The sequence below is a fragment of the Vespula vulgaris genome, chromosome 2, assembly GCF_905475345.1.
Source record: "Vespula vulgaris chromosome 2, iyVesVulg1.1, whole genome shotgun sequence".
NCBI classification, from domain to species: Eukaryota; Metazoa; Arthropoda; class Insecta; order Hymenoptera; family Vespidae; genus Vespula; species Vespula vulgaris.
Window position 1 is genome coordinate 12,068,116 of NC_066587.1, and position 18,092 is coordinate 12,086,207.

Genomic DNA, 18,092 nt, shown 5'->3' on the forward strand with positions numbered 1-18,092 from the left:
CCAATATATTTGGAATTATTAATTCATCATTTACGTGGCAGTTTTCAGAAAATGAGTTTTATCATACCGAAGGATTTTAACTTAAATGAAATTAAGTAATATCGATTAAAATAATATCGATGAAAATTGGTCGAGAAATTTGTTTGAATTTGAAACATGCCAGTGCTGCCACCAAGCATCACTGTAACTATCGTTCTTACAATGCTAGAGTGCTATTGACTCGATCGATAACGTATGTATATACAATGAAAATAACTAGTAAATACATACATAGGTAAGATTAAAATTATTATATCTTAATAGATTGGAAATAAAACGATTCGTGCTTATTACGTAATACTGGTTATAATGAAACATTGATATCGAAAAATGATTTATTATTTACATTCTATATTTTGTGTTGAACAATTAAATGCTAACGATAATTGATAAAATATCATTTGCGAAAGAATGTATTTTGTTTGGGAAAGAAGTATGGGTATAGAAAATTCGAATGTTTTCGTATCTAATCTGAAAAGTATCTCGAAAACGTGCGTTTACATCCTACTACGTTTACATGTCGTAAATGCTCGTAGAAATGGTTACTTTTTCATCGGGATAATTAAGTGAGTTTATATTTAAAAGTAAGTATATGTATATATATATAATTAGTATATGTGTAAATGGATTATTTTATGAAGTATAATAGAAGGAAAATATGTGTACGTACATAGTAAACATAGTGAAAACTTGGAAATAACAACAACAACTCTTATTTACGTAACGTTGACACATTCGTTAAATAAATAATAATTGTATAATATGCTTAGCGACACACGGTTGCACGTGAATTTTAACGTAATTCAATATATCGCAGAAATCTATATATCGCGCAAATATCCTTCTATATTAATAATACGATAAATTCAACGCTTTAAGAAGTTTAATTAAAGCGGATACTTTTCGTGAATCGACATGGTTTTTGTTACATGCACGTAATGTGTTCGTATTATTTATCGTAAAATAAATATTTTTTAGTTTTAATAGTGCTCCGTTCGCATAAAAGATCGTATGTACTTATATGTATACACACATACATATATATATATATGTATGTATATATGTTATATACAATAGACGCAGAGTGCTAAGTAAAGAAAATTGATTCCGTAATATAAAAAAATCATGACGTAAGGCGAAAGTTGACTTTACTGAATTTCAAATAGGCAATACTTACAATTACAATAGTACAGCTCAATCAAAATTCTGCGGGGGACTTTGCGTCATGATTTCTTATCGTTCATAATCGATTTCTCAAGATGTATGTGTTACTTTAAATCTATAATACGAATCATATATATGGAAACACTTATCGTTCGATGTACAATCGATTACATCTAGGAGATACAAGAGTATCATGGATTTTATACAATATAAGCCAGAAAATGTAAACACACACACACAGACACGCGCACGCACAAAGAATTATATCGTATTTGATAGAGTTTGTTTTTCATCGTTTACGTTGGATGCTTTCTGATCACCGTCGGGATGTACGACACGATTCGAAAATGGCGCGTTTTCGTTCGATAGAAAAACGCTTTTGTTCTGATTGGTCGATTCGAATAGTTAGCGGGCTGTTAGAAAACAAAAGCGATTGTCGCTGGTATTTCTAACGTAAACTATATAAGTAACAGGTAAAAGAGAAAAACAAATAGAGAGAGAGAGAGAGAGAGAGAGAGAGGAGAGAGGGGAGAAATAGACAAACGTATAAATAGAGAAAGATAGAAAGAGAGGAAAATGCATCGCGTCTCTTTACCCCTCATATTTGTACGAATGATTACGTCAAATGTCTCTCGGAATAATCTCTCGTCAAGGTGAAATTCTTCGCCGACATGGGCTTAAAGAGCAAGCAGAGTATATTTTTGTAACAAATCATCAACGTCCATCGGCCGGACACGCGCGTATGAAAAGGAGGAGAGCCGAGATGACGATGAGTCAGGTCGCGAAGGAAGTTGAGAATAAATTTCGTCCGTTCCAGTTTCATATCTCTTTTCTTTTCAGTCGCGTTAAAATGTGTTTTCTAATTCGTTGACACTTCTTCCGGTTTTCAACTTTCATCTCTTTCTCTTTCTCTTTCTCTTGGTCTGTTTGTCTCTTTTCAATCCATTTTTTAATAAGAAATTCTTCAACGAAGAAACATAGGATTCTTCTTCTTCTTCTTCTTCTTCGGCAGAGTGCCATGAAACGTGTTTGAAGACACGTTCTTTCTTTCTTTCTTTCTTTCTTTCTTTCTTTCTTTCTTTGCTTGCTTCCTCGACCGAAGAGTTTGCTAGTTAAGAAAGAAAAGCCATTGCACGGTGCATCGAAACTGGGTCAATACCATCCTCCTTTCTCGTTCGTTCCGCTCGGCGTTGAGTCGCGTGCACGTGGGTGCTCACTCAACGAAGCGCTGAAAGATAAAATGTTTATGTGTTAGCTTTATACAGTGTGTGTATATATATATTTATGTGTATGTAAATATATATATATATGTACATAATGTGTGTGCATATTCATTTTCGATATCCCCGTTTCTCGTAAAGCGCATTAAAGCCTAAACGCAATCGAACAGCGATCGTTAACGAACAACCTTAACATTCTTATAAGTGCAACAAAGAGAATGGCACTACGTATTGATCGATACGAGTGCTAATACATCTTGATCATCTTTTTATTTATTTTTTCTTTTATCTATACTTTGCATCTTGGACTTTCCTTGTTTAGCATTCATACAGTAAATAACGAAAAGAATGAATCAAAACGTCTTAGAAAAAATTATTCGATCTCTTTGTTACACTTCGTTCGAGTACATGCTGTCTATTTAAAATATATAGGTTCATTAATTTTTCATGCCTTTTTTTTTTCGTTGTTTCTTTCCGTTACATTTTGCGCTAGTGCGTTTAGGCCTTTACCATGCAAAAGGATGTTTTTTGTTCGTTGATTTAAACGCCTGTAGAATACTCTAGAATACTCTACAGATAAACGCTCTTTTTCTTTTGTCGTGTAGTGATCGAGCGAAAATAGACAGGACGGAACACGGGCAGTGTCGTGTCGTGTCGTGTTGTGTTATGTTGCGTTGTGTTGTGTTGTACTGCTTCGTATGCGTGTGTGTAGTATATATTGTGTTTTTTTTCTCTCCTCGATACGAAAACGAAACTCCATTGGCTTGTGACTCGGCTCGAACTAAATTGAATTACGGCGAAGAAAATAACTGGGGACTTTCCGGTTAAAATCATCGTAATCGCCGATAATAATTTGTCAAAAGAAAAAAAAAGAAAGAGAAAAAGAGAGAAAATACTTTTTTCAAAAGAACGTGCTTCCGAACGTGTACATATATATATATATATATATATATATATCGTTTCCCAAGTGTTATCAATTTACGAAGTATCGTCACGTTTCAGCATCGATTGATATACGGAATAGTTCGCGAACAATGGAACCCATCGCTTTAAATTATGTAATCGTCCTCGATTAACGAGCTCCTTCCCATCTACCTCCAATCGCAAATGAAAAATATTCCTTTTGCAAATAAAAAAAAAAAAAAAAGATAAAATGTAGAAGGTTAGAAGGGTAATTTGCGATTTTAGATTATGCGATAGAGGTAGAATAAACATGTTGCCATGATCGACTGTCAACTTCACACGCGACGTGACCCTGACAACTTCTCGACAAAATGAATTCTCAAAGAGAATATATTATTTTCAAAATGCCCATATCGTATCTATGCAATTATATATGTATGTATATATACACACATATATACACATTGCATCAGCCGGTTGTTGATTTTACGCATCATTTATTCCGTTCGATACAACGCGATTTAATGTCGTTCAAACGAACCATTACTTTCGGTTCGAAAGTTATCGTTTGTCGGAGCTCATCGAAAACTTTCTGATTATTCTAATTCCATCGCTGATGAAGTCTCTCTTGTGATAAATTTCGAAATGTTTTCGATTTTCTCTCGTTTTTAATCTTTCTCCTTCTCTTTCTATTTCGAAAGTAACGGTTCGACGCTTGCTGTTTGCATTCTCTCTTCTCTCTTCTCTCACTCTCTCTTTCTTCTCTTTCTCTCTTACCTTTGCGGATACGAAGGATTAGGGCGGTGCCGACATCAAGTGGTCCAGATTCAACTACGAAGCTGCTTCGACGATTCCTTTACTATCCTTTACTATTGGACGAACGAATCGCGACAAAGAAGAGACGACGGTGATGAGAAGCTCTTGATAATCGATGATAAGGAAATAGAATGATATGAGTCGACAGACGAAAGAATATTAAAATAACGGAAAGGAAAATAAAAGGAAAGTTCTTGGTATTGGTATAAGTTAGTCCACCATAGATGACGAGATTGGGGACGTTGGCGAAGGTGTATGTCACTGTCCATTTTGTTTGAGCAACTTCCTCGTCCTGAACCCACGAAATCCAGCCTGAATTCTAGTAGCTGCAGCTTGTTCAGCCTGCTGTCTTTTTCTTACGAGGAATCCACGAATTCCAGCTTGGATTTTCGTTGCAGATTTTTCTTCGAGAGCCTCCCTAGTATTTTGTCTTTTTAGAGTCGACGTACTCGACGATGTAGACTCGTCATCGCTCTGCTGTCTCTTCTGATACGGCTGTTGAGTTTCCTTTAATTGTTTTCTCACGCGATAGCCGCGAAAATTTGCTTGAATCTTCGTAGCAGCTGTATTAGCTTTCATCGTGTCGTCCCTTGATTTTTCGGACATAGGTCCACCTCTTCTTCCGAGTATTTTATTATCTACCTTTTTTTCTTTTTTCCTTTTTTTATCCTTATAATTTCTTTTCTTTTCTTTCTTTTTTGTTTTCCTTGAAAATTAACGAAATGGATCGAACCTCATACGACACGAACAAATTTTTCGTTTCTATACTTTGATGGATAGATTGATCGATACGTATTTCCTTTTATCTATAATGAATACTCGATGTTAGTTGAAACTTTCCTTGAACACTTTAGACGGCCACTTTGATGGAGATGCAAAGTGAAACTGACGGCAGTAATGCTCCCGCTCTGTGATCCGCCTTGCGCTTCTCGCTTGAGCGCTCTAAGCTCTCTCGCTTGCTCGAAGAGAGGCGGGAGATCTTTCGCGCATGCGCACTTTTCCCCACGTTCTCTCTCTCTTTCTCTCTCTGACTCTCTTTCTCTCTCATTCTCTCCGCAATCGCCTTTGCGAAAGCATTCGCATGTATGACAAGACGATACGAATAAAAAAAAATTTGTCCGAGACTCGCGAATGAACGTTCCAACTTTCGTATTAAACATATATGTTTCTTTTATTTCTTTTCCTTTTTTAATTTCTTGATATTGAACTTTTCTTTCATTTTTTGTATTGTTTCAAATTAGAAAATCAAACGATCGCCTCTTAAACATTCATACTTTTATTTCTTTTAGAAAAAGGTTATCTCCCGACAGTTAAATTTTTATTAAAGAAGTGTATCGCGCTATGATATACTTTGCCAAGAAATTAATTAATGATTTCGCTGGCACGGATGAATGTGCGAACGAAATCAAGGCGAGAACCCGAGGATAAATATAATTTTCACAGTGTCATATTTGCTCGAAACAGAAACGTCTTATTGTTGTTTCTCTCTTTTGATGTATTATTATTCGATCTTTCCATTTTCTTTTGGTTTTTTGATTCTTTTGAATGAAAAATTAAACAAATATGAAGTTAGTCAGCTGGCTCAAACTAATAGAACGTTTGCGAAACCCGAGTAATATTAATTTAATTCGATCGTTAATTGATTCCTAGGAATTCGTGATTTCGATTGATTAATAAACTCGCGAGAATCGTTGTAATAACTTCGTTGCTCTGATCTTTGATTGACACCGATCGACAACGAAACAAATTGAAAGGGGACGACAGATCGGCCGACTGCGTCGTACATTTTCTTCCCTTTTAAAATTATTACGTTATACTAGTCGTATATATAACTGTCCTTCTAAATTCTAAACTCGTCCGAATTCGGGCCTTGATATTTCCAGTAATCCGGTGATCACAAATGCAAGCTTATTTATCTTATATGTAAGCAAGTTATAATAGTACAAAACAAGTTCCTCTTATTTCGACCTCGAGCCTTCATTTACATTGGTTTATATATGAGAATATAAAGGAATGAATCACTAAAACGTTAATAAAACATAAATCGATCGTTATGTTGCGATTTCAGGAATCAACATCGAACGTGATTTTATAAAGGAAATTTTAAATGGAGAATATATAGAGATAACATAGACTTCTTTTTTTCAAAGATTAATGTCATAGTTATAGATTTTTTTAATGTAATAATTATAGCACCTCGGTGTAGGTAAGATGAAAAAAAAATGTTGACGAGAAGGCAAGAAAGACGTCACGCTTGTATCATCGGTTCCAACTTTCTTGGCGTCACTTTATCGAAAATGTTCGTTCTCTCGGCAGGATATAAGTATATAAAAAGCCCACGTGTATATCTCCTCCGATGTATCTTTTCATAGATGAATTAATGCGTGACGTTAAAAGACGATTAACTTGCGATCGTGAGCTCACTATATGGAGGTGGTAGTTTTATTCGGTTGGTACAAGAATGACGTAGAACGTAAAAGTCTCCCGATATCTATCTATAGACATCAGGTGCACGCTCTCAATGTACATACGTGCCTTCGTTCCACCCTAGACGCGTGATTAAGTCGCTAATAATAACCATCGGAACGTTGATAGATCGATTCTGCGTCATACCGAAGGCGAAGGAAGATGGCATCGATGACAATTTCTTTCATCGACGAGTTTGCTTTACATAGCCTTGGATTTGATTCGGTGTTAGAAATCGGATCAATCATAAAAGGAAATCTTATATCGATTTTACAAGAATATCTAGAACGACCTGATCGAATAGAGGAGATCGAGAAACGTCCAAGTACATTGTATCTCTTTTCAAAGCATTAGATTCGATAGTAAACAAATCGTTTATTCCGAGCTAATAGCCTTGTCATGGCTATCCAGTTAAATATAACTCTATATAAGAAAGTTCACTAATATTAAAGGAGTTTGCTTTTGATTAGTCGTATTGTCGTTCATCGAACGCATAGCTCCACAGGCTTGATATATCCAATTTGTAATTTTAGAGCAGGTCGTTTACACGTGTGCACTACTCAAATTTACTGCGTATTTTTCATGGTTTTGAACGTTACTATCTTGCGTAAATCGATACTATCTTGATGCGAGTCATTTCAGTTACGAGTCAAGTCAGCATTTAGTCATCAGGAAAAATATAATCCTGTCGTTTCTAAAATTATTCTTATTCTTAAACATTAATCATTGTGTTATTAACATTCAATGATATATACGACTCATTTAGAAATAACGCGTTTTTAATAAGGAAACATATTTTTATAATATATGTATTATATTCACGTATATGCGTACCGTTATTTCTTCTATCGTAGGAAACGTATAGAAAATAGTAAACGTTTCTATTTTATATCTCATTCTTATCGTTGTTAACTCTGTGAAATTATAACAATTAAAGATAATTAAAGTATTATTTTTATTCGATACATTATCATGTACCACACACAAATTCTACAGTGAATGTTTTACGATTTTATCGTTCATTACGCGTTGACTATTACAAACGTTAGATTATTATAGTCGTATCTAATTATAAGGTTACTGGATCTATCTAGTTCGCTGAGAACTGTATTAAAACTTTTGCTGATTATCCCAAGTGTAATAAGTGTGAACCAGTGAGAACTGTCGACAACTTTCAGTAAACAGAATGATATTCACGCTGATGTGTGAATATTCGTACATGGGAAGAGAGAATTAAAATGGCGATATGGTCATTAACAGTTTAACGAGCATCACAGCGGCTGCTAGAAATTACGTAACGAAGGGAACTCTTGCTAAAAAGCATCTATGTAATAAACAAGTTGTTAATAAAACTAAATAAAATATCATCGGTTGACCTTATCTCGTGAAAAACGAAATTTCATCGTTATCGTGATCTAATTGAAAATTTCTCTGATTAGATCGTAATAAAAATAATATTCTTTTCGCATAAAATGTATCTTTATTATGAAGAAATATTTGTATATTGCTCGTTTTATGTCGATTTATGATAAATCGATATATTATTCTTTTTTGTCATCTGATTTTTTTACGGAATCATCTGAACAAATTTCTATCGTTTTGGCCGATGATTTGGCTTCTTTATTGTTCGAGTGATCCGAATTCTTATCTTCGTCTTCCGAAATTGATTTTTTATTTTCATCTTTGTCATTCGAACTTACTTTTTTATTTTCATCCTTGTCACCCGAACTTGCATCTCTATTTTCATCTTTATCATTTGAAATTGTTTCTTTATTTTCATCTTTGTCATCCGAACTTGCTACTTTATTTTCATCTTTATCTTCCGTACTTGCTTCTTTATTTTCATCTTTATCATCCGAACTTGCTGCTTTATTTTCATCTTTGTCATCCGAACTCGCTACTTTATTTTCATTTTTATCATTTGAAATTGTTTCTCTATTTTCATCTTTATCTTCCGTACTTGTTTCTCTATTTTCATCTTTATCATTTGAAATTGTTTCATTTCTGTCGTCCGAACTTGCCGTTTTATTTTCATCTCTATCATCCGAACTTGCTGCTTTATTTTCATCTTTATCATCCGAACTTGCTGCTTTATTTTCATTTTTGTCATCCACACTTGCTATTTTATTTTCATCTTTACCATTCGAACTTACTGTTTTATTTTCTTCTTTGTCATTCGAACTTGCTTCTTGATTCTCATCATTATCAACTTCTTCGTTCTCCGAAGGAAGATTCGTAATCGTTGATAGTTCGATCGTTTTCTCATTTGCATCATCAATTTTTTCATTTTCAGATAATTGATCGTCATTATCTTTTACCGTTTCGTCTTTATCTTCAACATTATCTTCTTCTGGACTCTTCGATAATTCTGTGCGTTCGTCACTTTCATTAGTCATTGTTGACGGTCTTGTAGATGCAAGAGTAACGCTTTCTTTTGTAATCGAGACGTTATCTTCAGTTCCAGTTCCTTCATGTTTCACCGTAATCGGAGTCTGTACATCTACATTATCAGATTTGTTTAATAATTCCATTGAATTCTCTGAATTTATTACTGATTTTCCAATAGATTCACGATCCATCGTAGCAGATTCCAAGCTGGTAGGATTGAAAGAAATGTCTTGAAGTTTTGACATGGTCGTACTGTCTAGACTACTAAGTTCCTCAATTAATACACCTTCCGGTGTTCCAGGAAGGGCCAGAGGTTCTCGTAGGCTTTGTATACTATGATCGTTGGAATGATCCTCGTATTCTTGCACGGTGTCCTTAACGTGACTAGATTCGTTATCTTCAACACTTGTTATGAAGTTCAAGTAGCGATTTTGTAAAGTCGAGTCATCCTTGACAGGCCGTGTTCGATCGTCGTTGGCATTTATATTCATATTCGCTTTGAATATTACGTTCGAGTTCGTACCTACTGAATTTGGAACGATATCTACGAGTCCTAACATGATGGGTGTACTGACTTGACCTACTAAAAGTTTGGTCAAGTCTTTTGGATGCAATCCACCAAATAAACTACTTAAATTCTTTACAAAATCTGATGGAGTTCTATCTATATTTTCAATATTTTCGTAATTATCATGTTCGTTTGATTCCGACGTTAAATCAATAGGTGACTCGACGGTACTCTCTTCTCTCGTAGATTTTATTTGTTGATCGATTAATTTTTCTTCTGCACCTTCATCTTTACTTTCATTTTGAGAAAGACTGCTACCTTTTGTTATTTCGGTAGATTCTAAAACAGGTAATGGTAAACAGTCATGAAATTCACCAGTATGTTGAACTCCACCCGATGCAAAAGCATTTTCCGTCGATAAAGTGTTTCTTTGCATAGCATCTTCACGGCGAAGACATTGTCGATGTTTTACTGGCATTGAGACTGTCTTCGTTATTGGTATGTTTCCTTTCTCCTCAACGATTATCACGTTCTCTGATGTGGTCGTCGATGATAATGCATTTGTCGATTTAACCGGTGAGTCAGAGATTGTTTCTGATACAGATTTAAAATCAATGACTCGTGGCTCTTCCTGAATAATACAAATATATTAGAATGCAAGTAAATTTTAAATATATTCAAACATGTCGACGATATATATATATAACTTACTGTAACGCTTTCCGGGATAGATGGTACACTATCTAAAGTGGAATCAAGACGATTACTTTCTTGAAGTCTCTTTCGCGTTAAGAAACCTCGAACACCTGACAAAATAATAATATCCATTCGTTTTATACAAAATAATGAAGAATATTATATTAAAAGCAAATGTAGATATATTTACCGGCTTGAATTTTCGTAACAGCCGAGTGAAAAGTTGTACTGCTACTTTCCGAAGTATCCTCTTGGCTTTTAGTTGGCATAAGATCCGTTACGTAAAAGTGATATTCTTTTTTCTCAGACGATTTCGGAGCGAGCTCCTTTGTTTCGAATTCTTCAAAAGCTGTCACAGAGGTATCAGATCTTACGTTGTCATTTAGACTTTCATTCGAGTGATTTTTCTCCTTCTCGTTATCGCTCGACTTTCTCGATTCCATTCTTTCAGAAATATTTTCTTTCTCGTCTTTAGTACTTGTGATTTCTTTTAAATTTTCTGCCGATGTAGTAGAACTTTCGCTTTTGGGAGACATCGAATCTTCACATTCTTTCTCATTCTTATTCTTTAAATTTTCTTCTTCGACGATCGTTAAAATCTCTTGATCTTTGATCGTACCGTTTGAATCCAAGGTTTCGTGAGACTTCTCCTCAAGATTATCTTCCGAAATGATTGGAGTCTTTTGAGAAGGAGAACGATTTTCGGCACGATCAATTTCTATCAATTCTTTCGCTATTTCTTCCTCGGTGTCTAGATCAGCCGCATTTTCTTCTAGTTCTAAATAGCCGAGAGGCGAAGAGTCGCTTTTAATAGTATCACGTTGTTTAACGTTCTCAGATAACACAGGCTGAGTTTTTCTTTCGTTAGAAGTAACCAACAGTTCCTCTTCGTTTCTAATAATTTCTTCGGGTGAAACCGAATGTTCTTCCTTGTTTATTTCTTCACATTCTAAATTAATTAAAGAAGTTTCAATTTCCATAGGTTTTTCGTCCATCGAAATCGTTTCCATTGCCGAAGTATCCTCTTTGTTAGCACTATCAGAATTTTCTTCTTCCTTCGTTTGAGCGTCATGTTCAATGTCAGCTTTTTCTTTCTCCGACAAAGTTGGCTCCGTTAGCGATATAGTTTCGTCAGCATCGTTCATTTTAAATGATGATATTGTAATGTCACGTAAAGAATCCAAATTTAATTCCGGTACTATAGGTCTTGTAGGATCCAGAGATAAACTATCGGACGAGCGATCGGTTATCGTAGTCTCTTTAACTTCATTTGTTGATTCCGAAGTGCCATCGGCAGTTTCCGTGCTTTCTTCACCTTCTAAAGAATTTTCTATTACGTTTACATTTTCGATAATTTCCTCTTTATCATCGGTCCGATTCTCTAATTCTATTTCTGTTTCCACAATGGGAATGATTTTTGTCTCGCTCTTATCATTCTCATCAGTCTCGTCGTTTTCTTCATTCTCTGAAATATGTTCCAATAAAGGCGAATGATCCTTTTTCATTTCTTTCTCATTTTTATCGTCTTCTTCTTCATTCGTTAATTTCACTTGTTTCTCTTCATCGTATTCCTCTTCTTCTTTGATACCATCGAGATCCTGTCGAACTATAGCAATGTCATGACCAATTTTTATACCACGAATGAAATCAATATCAACGGTAGAACATTCTATTTGTTCCGGTTGTATGTATTCACCGAAACTTTCCACGGCACGTTTTCGTCTTTCGTCCCGTAGTTCAACGTCTTCTTCTTTGTTATCGAGATCAAATTCTGGCGTGGCCGGTGATCTTTCTGGGATAATTACCGTCGTCACAAAATCTGGAATTTCAACTGGAGAACCTTCCGTGAGAATATACGAAAATGGAATCTCTTTTGGCGAGGAAGATAACGAAATACGAAGCAAATCGTTTATTTCTCGTCCGTTAGACGATAATGGGGAATTTTTATATTCATTAGTGATATCTTCATCGCCAATACTTTCAGAAATTTCTTTAATATCTTCCACTTTGTCACTAGAATCATTTACTTCTGATTTATCACTTTTAATTTGTCCCGTTGATTCATTCTCGTTCGCCATAACAAGTTGCGCTACATCTACATCATCCGATTCGTTTTCGGATTTATATTTTATCTGATCGACGAGATTTTCATCCATGTTATCGTTCGATTTGGACGTACTTTTCGGAGATTCTTTTTTCGAACCATTTAAATCAAACGTTTCTTCTTTAATTATTTCTTTAACTTCTTCTACAGGTTCTTCTGCTTCTATAACGATCGAATCTTCTGAAACTTTATCGACGATCATTAGTTTTGGACTTTTAATTTCGTCCTTTCGAATGGAGTCTTCGAAAGAATCTATTACTTTTTCGACGTTACGTTCCATCTCTTGAATCTCCATCAATTTTTGTTTAAGTTCCGTTCCCTCTTCAACCGTCGAAAGATGAGAATCGAGCGTAGCTGATTGTTCATCTTCCATCGGTGGTTCCAAAGAATCTGGAGTCGGAGGAATATCGACGATATCTGGTGTAACGTTTAAACTGTCTTTGAAAATTTCTTCCACTTGCGTGTCTTCTTCTAATATTTTTTCATCAAGAATTTCGTCAAATTTCTCGGTTGTCTCCTGAACGAAACCTTCCACTTCATCATTTGTTGTATCTCTCGTGGAAGACGTTTCTTGCTTCATATTATCTTTATCGTCGGGTGTCATCGGTGCTTTTAACGCGTCGTTGACATTCTCTAACATTTTTCTTGTCGACGTGATATCTTCCTTGATCGACGTTGATAATTGCAATATTTCATCTCCAAGATCGCCGTTTTTGTCGTCCACCGAATTATTCTCTTTCTCTTCTAACCGAAGAGACGAAGAAGAAACTGAGGTTTCGGTTGTCATAGTCGACAACGTTGGTAACGTCATGTCGTCCTTCTTCTTTGGAATCTTACCGGTGTCCGGTGAAATTGGTGGCAAAATTAAATTGTCTGATTCGTTGCGTGAAAGACTCCTTGAATTTTTGGAAGACGCCGGTCTCACAGCTGGCAAGATAATCTTGGAATTTCCTTCTAACGTCGAATACCTGTTGTCTTCTTCGTTCGAATGACCATTAGTTGATTTAGACCGGTGATTTACATTTTGAGACTTTGGATAACATTTCGACGAAATGCCCTCTAAAATGTTTTGAGTATTCATCAGTCTTCCTTCCAAGGTATCGTCTTGTTGTTTTCTAAAATCTGTTGAATCAGCACTGGAACTTCTCTTGCTACGATGTCTTTGCTGATCTTCGTTCGATCGAGTATCACTTTCCGAAGTGTTAGGTCTACTTCCACGTTTTTTCGATTTTTCTGTATTAAAAGTTGATCTTTTTGATTTCTTTGATAAAATGTCGTTCTTGAGTTCCTCAACTTTTTCTTTAATTATCGGTATGTTTCTATCGATCACGTCTTGAACTTGTTCTACGTAACTCTTATCAAATTCATCGGTATTTTTAACAGAACCGAACGTACAAACAACATATTCTTTCACTTGATCCATACTATGAGCTTTGGATAATTCTTTTCTATCCGGAAGAAACTCGGAAAAACTGTCTTTCCTTCTCCGTGACCGGCTCGATCGGCTCGAATTTCTTTCGACGCTTTCACTACGACGAATCGTCCTCTTATTTATTCGTTCTTCTTCAAAATTCTGTATTAATTCGGCACGTTCAGCTTTCCCCGGAGATTTCCTCGATATATCGCTAATTTGTTCTTGAAATTGACTATCATTCGAAGAATCCGTGCTCTTTTCCCTTAAACTACCACTTAATCTATTTTTTCTAAGCTCCATCTTGATATCCTTCGTACCAGAGTTACGAGTTAAAACCGTTGGTATTTGCGAAATGATTTTAAGCGTTTTCGCGCTACGATCGAGTCTCACAGAATCATTATTATCTGTTGCTTTAAGATGATCTCTCGAATATTCTTGACTAGTGTCGGAAGATCTTCTTTTCTCTCGTTTATTTTTCGTGCCAGAAGACGATCGTCCATTCTTTTCGTTCGCAAGTGCTCGGACCTCCTCGGTGCTTATTCTCTTTTCTCCATCTCCAAAAATATTTCGATGCCTTTCAAGAACTCTTGCCGTTTCATTCAAAGACCAACCACTAGTCGCACCGATGTCCTTCGTCGTTCGTTTGCTTTTTCTAGACTCCTTGCAATTGCTACGTCTTTTGATTGTATTGGAAAAATTATCGCTCGTTTTCTTACCGACGACATCGTATTGTTCTCGAAGTGTAAGCAACTTCTCGAAATGACGAGCAGCAAAAACATAAATGTCTTCGGGACGTTGTCGTAAGACCTCTCTCGTTAAACTTTCCACTACGGCTGCCAAACCCTGAGGTACTCTTGGTGCTAAAAGAAATCCCATTTCATAGGGATCCTTCGAACGTTCTGTCGACGCCGCCATTTTATTGATTTTAATATATTTTCTTCGAGAACATTTAGAATCGCTTAATCATTCCTGAAACATTTATTTTATAGTACATAAAATATTGATTATTATATTATAAATTTTGTTATTCTTCTTTTTCTTTTTTCCTTTTTTTTTCATATCGATTTCCTACCGACGACAACTTTTCGTTCATCGAACGAACGAATTTTTTCAAAAATGCTTACTTTGCACGTATTCGACTTGTTCAAGGTCACGTACATGACCCAGAAAACTAGCGCTAACCTTGATTATTCCCGCATACGAGCGAACGCACAGTAGTATACATCGACCAGTTAGGTATTTATAGCCTTTGCTCTTTTCTCTCCCTTTCCTACTTGTTTCCTCTGTCTATCTATCCTATAGATACAAATTAGAAATAATTTTTTTATTCATCGATACGATTTAATTAAACGAAAGAAAAAATTGGCATCGAATCGTTTCGTAAAAGTTTTATCGTTTCGTTCTTTAATAATAATTATTAATTAAAGATGAAAGATCACGCGAATGTCACAATGTCGATGTATATATATGTGCTATCTGACAAGTATATACCGGCTAATGTATCACCTATACCTGACCTACGGAATAATCGATGCGTGTAATTTTAAGAGTAGTTCTTATATATTATAAACGAAATGATAAGAGATTATAATCGTTTTTAATTAAGTACGTATTTGAAAATGTATGAACATTTCTATGTTAATCGTAATTTAAATTTTTAATAACGAGAAAGTACGACGCGTTATTTTATCGTTAAATAAATAAAAAATGAAATATTTTTTGCGAAAAAAATAAAAAAAGAAAAAGAAATCTGAAACTCTATCGATATAATCGTTTCATGAAAAAAGTAAAGAATCTGATGATCCCATCATTGGAATGTTTCGTCTTATTTGAAAAATCTCATAAATTTGTCTGTGATTATCTCAGAACTTTCTATAAACATATATGGTAAAACTAACAATTTCTATGTCTAACCGATTGTTAGTGTAAATTCTCTAGAAATTGTCTAATATTAAAATACGAATGTACCTGTTGGAATTTTTAAAAGGACAGCGTTGATTATTGAAAGATAAGTTTGCGATATTTGATGGTCTTCAAAAGTCGGAAGCGTGTAGAAGAAATAACAACGTCGTCGAACCAAGAGTTAACCTGCTCGACTGAGAGCGGTCCTTCCACCGTTGGCCGATTTCACCTGTGCCGCAGGAACGATCGATGTTTTTCCATCGATTAGTCAGAAACTACTTGCTTACGTGACACAACGAAGAACTCGCGAATATCTATATATTTACGATTTGTCATGCGTAGACTTTTTAAGATTGCTCGGACAATGCATATAATCAATAAATTCTAAGGAAATATTTATAATTTGGTATTATGTAACAGTGGAAGAATACATATAACGAAGGAATTATATTTTTATGAAGTTTCTTTAAGTATAAATGAGTAATCTTGTAGTCGACACGTTTGATAAAAATTTTTTTTCATAATTAAATATTTACAATAAATATAATAAAAAATATATACATTAATCAATTGTTCATATATTTTTAATATTGTAATTATTGAGCTACCGATTCGTCAAATTTTGTTTTATCAATAGCATATTGTCGTAAGAAACTAGTTTCAAGAGGATGTAGTTTCTCAGCTGGAATGATTAAAGAATGAAGAGGTTTTCCAAGATCAATTTCTTTCATTTCTTGCAACGAACAGGCAATTATATTCTGATCCTCCGATCCTATTCTAGCTAATCCCACCACTAGATTATGTTCTGTGAAAGCTGTAACGTATAAATGTTTTATGATATATATTGCAGGGCATGATATAAAATATTAACAATATAATTAATATTTATAATAATATCTACAAACCTAAGCTTTCATTGCCATCTTTTCTCTTTTTTTCTAATATGGAAGATAATTGATTGGATGCTTCAGCTACGCTCATATATTTTGGTGGCATATAAACTTTTTTCTTGCTTAAAATGCTTTCCAATGTAGGCTCTTTTACTTTGATATCCAGTAAGCACAAAGTATGTAAGCCTCTTTCTCTGTTAGAAGCAATTTTATCATAGAAACTATCAGGTTGCCAAGTTTCTGTCCAATATGGAATAGATACGGTTTCTCCAAAAGAATACAATTGTAAACCGCAACAACCTATAGCGCTTAAGATGGATGCATTATGGATTACTTTTACCTAAAATTGATTGTTTCAATTATTATATATATCTTTCTTATTACAAGTATTTAAAAAAGCAAGAGTTTATATACCTTAGCACCTTTCTCTTGTGCTCGTAATACTAAATCTGTATGCGTGGTTGCACCAAATGGATCTCCAACAACCAAAAATGCTATGTCTTCGTTCTCTACGTTCGACAGTATTAAATCTGCATCACTTTCTACTAAGTCACGGTCTGCGATGATCAAAGAACAACCATAAAAATCTTCCTATTAAATTTAAGTAAGATAATGATTTTTTCATAGTCAATCATTTTTATAACATATATGATAAAGTATTTATAATCTTTATATCTATTCGTCCATTTTATGTTAGTATTATTATACATACCAAGATTTTTTGATCTACAGAAAGAATTGACGTATAAGATTCCAAATACACACGACTACATTTTTTTATTATTTCAAGACCCTTAACAGTAATATCTTTTGCGTCGCCGAGTCCTAAGCCGATCATGTACAACATTGTTAATTATTTATTTTTTGTTAATTAAATTTTATATTTCTTCAAATATAAAACCATGTATTTTATTCACGTGTTGTATATGTTATCTTATACAAAGAAATGAAAAAAAACATGATTGGATACCACTGCGCCATCTGCTGTTATAAGTACAAAATTAAAATCGTAGGTAACTGTAAAATTGAAGCTAGTCTAACGATAGCAGCCATATCGAATTAAATTCAACGAATTTTTAGTGCTCGTTTCAACTATTATGTGCTTTATTTCTATTGCATCGATTATTAAATATTTATATTGATTGATCAAAATACTTAAAACTAATTTGATTTATATTTTAACGCTAAAGTCTTTTTACATCTACGATTACTCTAATCAAAATGATTTTACAACGGTTAACCTCTGCATTGACGAAAGTACGCATTTTGAACGGATTTATGGGTGAAAATAAAACAAATGTACGTTCGAAAATCACTACACCATCAGGTGCTATTCTTCCTGAGCCAAAACGAACCCCATTTGGTTTCGTACGAGTAATATGCGGAGTAGTATTAGGCTTGCTTGTAGGTGCTACTATTAGTAAGAATATGGCCAATTTTCTCGAAGAAAATGATCTCTTCGTCCCATCAGACGATGACGACGACGATGATTAAAGTAGATAAATCTGATGTATTAGTTGTTGGCAAGTATCTAGTCTTTATATCGCTATTATATTTAAGTAGAATTATTTTTACATACTAG

At 34.6% G+C, this 18,092-nt stretch overlaps 4 protein-coding genes across 6 annotated transcripts; 1 reads left to right on the forward strand and 3 right to left on the reverse strand.

The window, feature by feature from the left end:
- Positions 1-360: 360 nt before the first annotated feature.
- LOC127072725 (abnormal spindle-like microcephaly-associated protein homolog) lies at positions 361-5,084 on the reverse strand. The gene is made up of 2 exons (XM_051013366.1): positions 4,104-5,084; positions 361-2,431 (listed from the first exon to the last, which is right to left on the reverse strand). Exon 1 carries the CDS (start codon positions 4,746-4,748, stop codon positions 4,401-4,403), a length of 348 nt encoding a protein of 115 aa, XP_050869323.1. The 5' UTR covers positions 4,749-5,084; the 3' UTR covers positions 361-2,431; positions 4,104-4,400.
- A 1,165-nt stretch (positions 5,085-6,249) lies between these two features.
- On the reverse strand, positions 6,250-16,045 carry LOC127072703 (repetitive organellar protein). 3 transcript variants are annotated; one of them, XM_051013325.1, is made up of 5 exons: positions 15,687-16,045; positions 14,901-15,014; positions 10,391-14,687; positions 10,216-10,310; positions 6,250-10,135 (listed from the first exon to the last, which is right to left on the reverse strand). In XM_051013325.1, the coding sequence occupies exons 3-5, from the start codon at positions 14,631-14,633 to the stop codon at positions 8,150-8,152; spliced, it is 6,324 nt and encodes a 2,107-aa protein (XP_050869282.1). In that variant the 5' UTR covers positions 14,634-14,687; positions 14,901-15,014; positions 15,687-16,045; the 3' UTR covers positions 6,250-8,149. The 3 variants fall into 3 exon arrangements, with proteins under 3 accessions (XP_050869282.1, XP_050869279.1, XP_050869280.1); XM_051013322.1 differs by having other exon boundaries at positions 14,843-15,014; XM_051013323.1 differs by lacking the exon at positions 14,901-15,014.
- A 154-nt stretch (positions 16,046-16,199) lies between these two features.
- Positions 16,200-17,493, reverse strand: LOC127072719 (diphthine methyl ester synthase). Its single transcript, XM_051013360.1, has 4 exons — positions 17,223-17,493; positions 16,925-17,101; positions 16,526-16,850; positions 16,200-16,434 (listed from the first exon to the last, which is right to left on the reverse strand). Exons 1-4 carry the CDS (start codon positions 17,355-17,357, stop codon positions 16,217-16,219), a joined length of 855 nt encoding a protein of 284 aa, XP_050869317.1. The 5' UTR covers positions 17,358-17,493; the 3' UTR covers positions 16,200-16,216.
- A 61-nt stretch (positions 17,494-17,554) lies between these two features.
- Positions 17,555-18,033, forward strand: LOC127072727 (essential MCU regulator, mitochondrial). The gene has a single exon (XM_051013369.1). The coding sequence runs from the start codon at positions 17,732-17,734 to the stop codon at positions 18,002-18,004; it is 273 nt and encodes a 90-aa protein (XP_050869326.1). The 5' UTR covers positions 17,555-17,731; the 3' UTR covers positions 18,005-18,033.
- The last annotated feature ends 59 nt before the right edge of the window (positions 18,034-18,092 follow it).